This window comes from Egretta garzetta, unplaced genomic scaffold, assembly GCF_000687185.1.
Source record: "Egretta garzetta isolate BGI_Z169 unplaced genomic scaffold, ASM68718v1 scaffold448, whole genome shotgun sequence".
NCBI lineage: Eukaryota > Metazoa > Chordata > Aves > Pelecaniformes > Ardeidae > Egretta > Egretta garzetta.
This window is the reverse complement of record NW_009260497.1, coordinates 286,197-289,860: the sequence shown is the minus strand read 5'-3', so window position 1 is coordinate 289,860 and position 3,664 is coordinate 286,197. Positions and strand designations below refer to the sequence as shown.

Sequence of the window (3,664 nt, the reverse complement as noted above, 5' to 3'; positions counted from 1 at the left end):
GCGACCATCCAGCCAGTTCCTTATCCACCGAACAGTCCACCCATCAAATCCATAGCTCTCCAATTTAGAGAGAAGGATGTTGTGGGGGACCGTGTCAAAGGCTTTGCAGAAGTCCAGATAGATGACGTCTGTTGGTTTTCCCTTGTCCACTGATGCTGTCACACCATCATAGAAAGTCACTAGGTTCGTCAGGCAGGACTTGCCCTTGGTGAAGCCATGCTGGCTATCTCGAATTACCTCCCTGGCCTCCATGTGCCTTAGCATAGCTTCTAGGAGGATCTGTTCCATGATCTTCCCAGGCACAGAGGTGAGGCTGACAGGTCGGTAGTTCCTGGGGTCTTCCTTTCTACCCTTTTTGAAAATGGGCACAATGTTTCCCTTTTTCCAATCACCAGGGACTTCACCTGACTGCCATGACTTTTCAAATATCATGGAGAGGGGCTTGGTGACTACATCGGCCAATTCCCTCAGGACTCTGGGATGCATCTCATCAGGGCCCATGGACTTATGTGCATTCAGGTTCCTCAGGAGGTCACAAACCCGATCTTCTCCTACAGCAGGCGGGGTTTTGCCCTCCCGGTCCCCCTCATGCTATCCATCAACTCGGGAGGGGTGAGGATAGAGGCTGCCAGTGAAGACTGAGGCAAAAAAGGTGAACCATATTCCTTTTAAGCTGACCAATAAAAGCTACTTTAAAGGAAGACTACTAAAGCGCTTGGCTGCCTTTGAAGAACGTGCTGTCAGCAGCTCCCTCCCATAGCAAAGGGGTTTGGATTTATCCATATGAGATTTTACAGACGGCTCCCCAGGCAGCACATGCAGGCCACAGACATGAACATTGTTTCACTCTTGGCAAATCAATTCAGCACTCATTGAAAATTCCCACAACCTAGACCTTCTACTTGGCCACTGCCCTTCCTAGCCAAGATATGCACCAAACAAAGAGGACTAGAGCCATTCTCTTAGGAAGTCCCACCAATTCCTGCTTTTTCACAACACTGAAAAGAAATTGCAGTACTCAACTTAGACCTCAATCCTCTCTGAATTCATGAATACAGATCTGAAGAAAGAGTCACTGTCTGACCCAAACCAGTCCAGGAAAAAAAGAAGAGCCTCAAGATGGGCTTTCTTCTTAGGTTTGCATTTGTCAAAAAAAAAAAACAAAAAAAACAAACCACAAGAGGAGACTCAATTCAGGTTAAAGCAGGGCTGCTTCTCCAATTAAGTCACATACTTGTTCTAAGGTAGAAGGAAATGGTAGGAATAAGCAAACACTAGGCCTGCATGACAGGGTGCAAGGCCTGCTTAGTTCAAGACAATACTAGACAAAGACCATTCCGCACATGCACCGCTCCTAGTTCCCTTCCAATTTCTCCATTTATCAGAACTATTTTTCAGCTTATATCTAAGCACAGCACCTAGCAGTCCAGACAAGTGGAGTACTTAAAAAGTGAAAACCCACTGCGCACGGTCATCACCTGCAGAAAGTCTCTGTGGGGCAGACATTTATCCAGAGCCAAAAACTTTGTTGCTTTTGGTAGCTCTTCTTTGGAACTTGTCTAGAAAAGAAATAAGTGTTAACAGTCATTAGCATTTCTATGAAATCTGACCATTCTAAACAAGTTATATAGAGGGATTTAAAGGCATCATTTATACAGAAAAAAAACCAAACCCAACTTTCTGAAATAGAAAGTCAGCATGGGATTACAAGAAAGGGATGGAGGGACAGAGAGGAAGACAGACTTCACTGGAAGTCTAACAGGAAGCTGGATGCAGATGACGGCAAAATAAAGCAAGAGCCACGCTTCCTCCCTACCCAAGGCAGCTGAGCACATCTAGCCTCGAAGCAAAAAGAAAAACTTTAACATAACTGGAAACAGACTTGTTGAGTCTAGGTCTAGAGTTACATTTTTGCAGCTAGATAACTTGCAAATAGGAACTGCATGTCACACCGCTTTCAGGAATAACTCAAACTAAGAGAAGTTTCAACCTACAGGGGCCGGTCTCCAGCTTTACCCAGGCCACCATACAACTTCATCTGCCAAGCCTTACTACAGGTATTCTCCCATCCCTGGTTAACCACTACCTTCTTTTCAGTTGCTTCTCTGTCACCTTGTTTTGAACCTGTCTCTTTCCCCAATAAAGTGGGAAAGGGACTGCTTTTCTATAAAACTAAATTTAGAAGTCTCAAGCGCAGTAACGTAAGGTATTTCATGCTGTCTCTGAAGCAGGTTAGGTAGTTACACCACTGATTTACCACATCTCTAACTTACATAATCTAGCAGTCTTAACACCACTTAATGTTTTGCATCTTATGTTGAGTTTTAATAACTGTTGCTCTTCTGGACACGATTATCTGCACTGGAATTCTAAAACATGCTTGGGACACATGCATTCTTGATTTTATTTTTTTTCCCCCTTTACCTGGTGTTGCATGAAAGCTGCGAATTTAACATGAAGATGTGCTGAGAACCAGTAAGTGGGTTTCAGATGCTGCAGCAACTCTGAAGCAGCAGGGCTTCCTAATGTGTTGCTCTCCACTTCTTGACGGAAGAAGGATTTCATTTTAAGAAGCTGTTTCTTGTTTCCATAGTGATAGATGCTCCTTGGCCAGTCATGTGACATAAATATATCAATTGGATGCTTTAACTGTCAAGCCAAAATGCATACAGAATAAATAAAGCATGTACGATAAAGAAATTTCAAAATTACACAGTGCGAGATGTAACATGTTAACAGATTCTATCTCAGATCAGTACAGAGTTATCTGTGACCAAAGCCAGTAAGCATACCGCTCAGCCCCACCTCTCAGGTAGCCTTTGAAGCTGTCAAGGGACTCTAGGTTTGTGCTATGCTTTCTTGGGACACTCAGCTGTGTTTTATATAGACTGCCTTATAAAAGAGATCATATCATCACAGTAAGTGTCAGGCACTCAGAAGACGACTCTTAAAAATTACAGCTGTAGAGCAAGTTCTCTACCTGCAATCAAAGGCATCTTCTTCCTCATGAAATTTTTAAAAGCTCTGTTTAAAGGGGATAATGGCTAAGCATGATATTCCTCCTCAAAGGAAGCACCCTTTGAAAGTATAATCACTGTCTTAAGCATGTCTCGGTTCAATATTCAGCACATTTCTATCAGCTGTATCAGAACACACTTCCAGGTAAAACCTGATCTTAACTAATAAGAAAGTTACAGTAAAAATAAAAAAAAAAAAAATCCAAATTTACAGTGAAAAATCAAAGTCTTCACAGTGACAGCAAACTTTATCATAGGTGCAGCAGCCCTATACCTACTGAACACTGAAGTGTGCAACTGAAACCTGAATAATCATTCACAAGATGCTTGTAAATACACATATTCACACCACAGCCTCAGCCAAACTGAGCAGCCCCTGGGACAAAGCAGGGCAATAGCTCAAAAATAAAGCGAATCTGTCCTTGGAATGTCTTATCCTGGAGTCAAAAATACTTCAACCACAGAAATTTGGGATCAGCTTATTCATCTGGTTCAATTTTGATTAGTTAACTTTGTACCAACCAGCTTGCATGTTAGACAAGGTAGCAGCAGTCTTCCTGAAGCTATGAATTTTATCGAACTAAAAAAAAAAGAACCAACAAAAAAACATTCCTGCCTGGCCCAATTCAGATCAAATCTGAAAAGGG

At 42.4% G+C, this 3,664-nt stretch overlaps 1 protein-coding gene across 1 annotated transcript in view; it reads right to left on the bottom strand.

Annotated features, from left to right (window-relative positions):
- Positions 1–3,664, bottom strand: part of DBR1 (debranching RNA lariats 1) — a gene marked incomplete at its 5' end in the record, with an annotated part of 11,293 nt that overhangs the window by 5,656 nt on the left and 1,973 nt on the right. The window contains 2 exons of the mRNA XM_009644417.2: positions 1,479–1,559; positions 2,425–2,649. Of these exons, the coding sequence (XP_009642712.2) occupies positions 1,479–1,559; positions 2,425–2,649 (306 nt within the window). The remainder of the gene's footprint in view (positions 1–1,478; positions 1,560–2,424; positions 2,650–3,664) is intronic.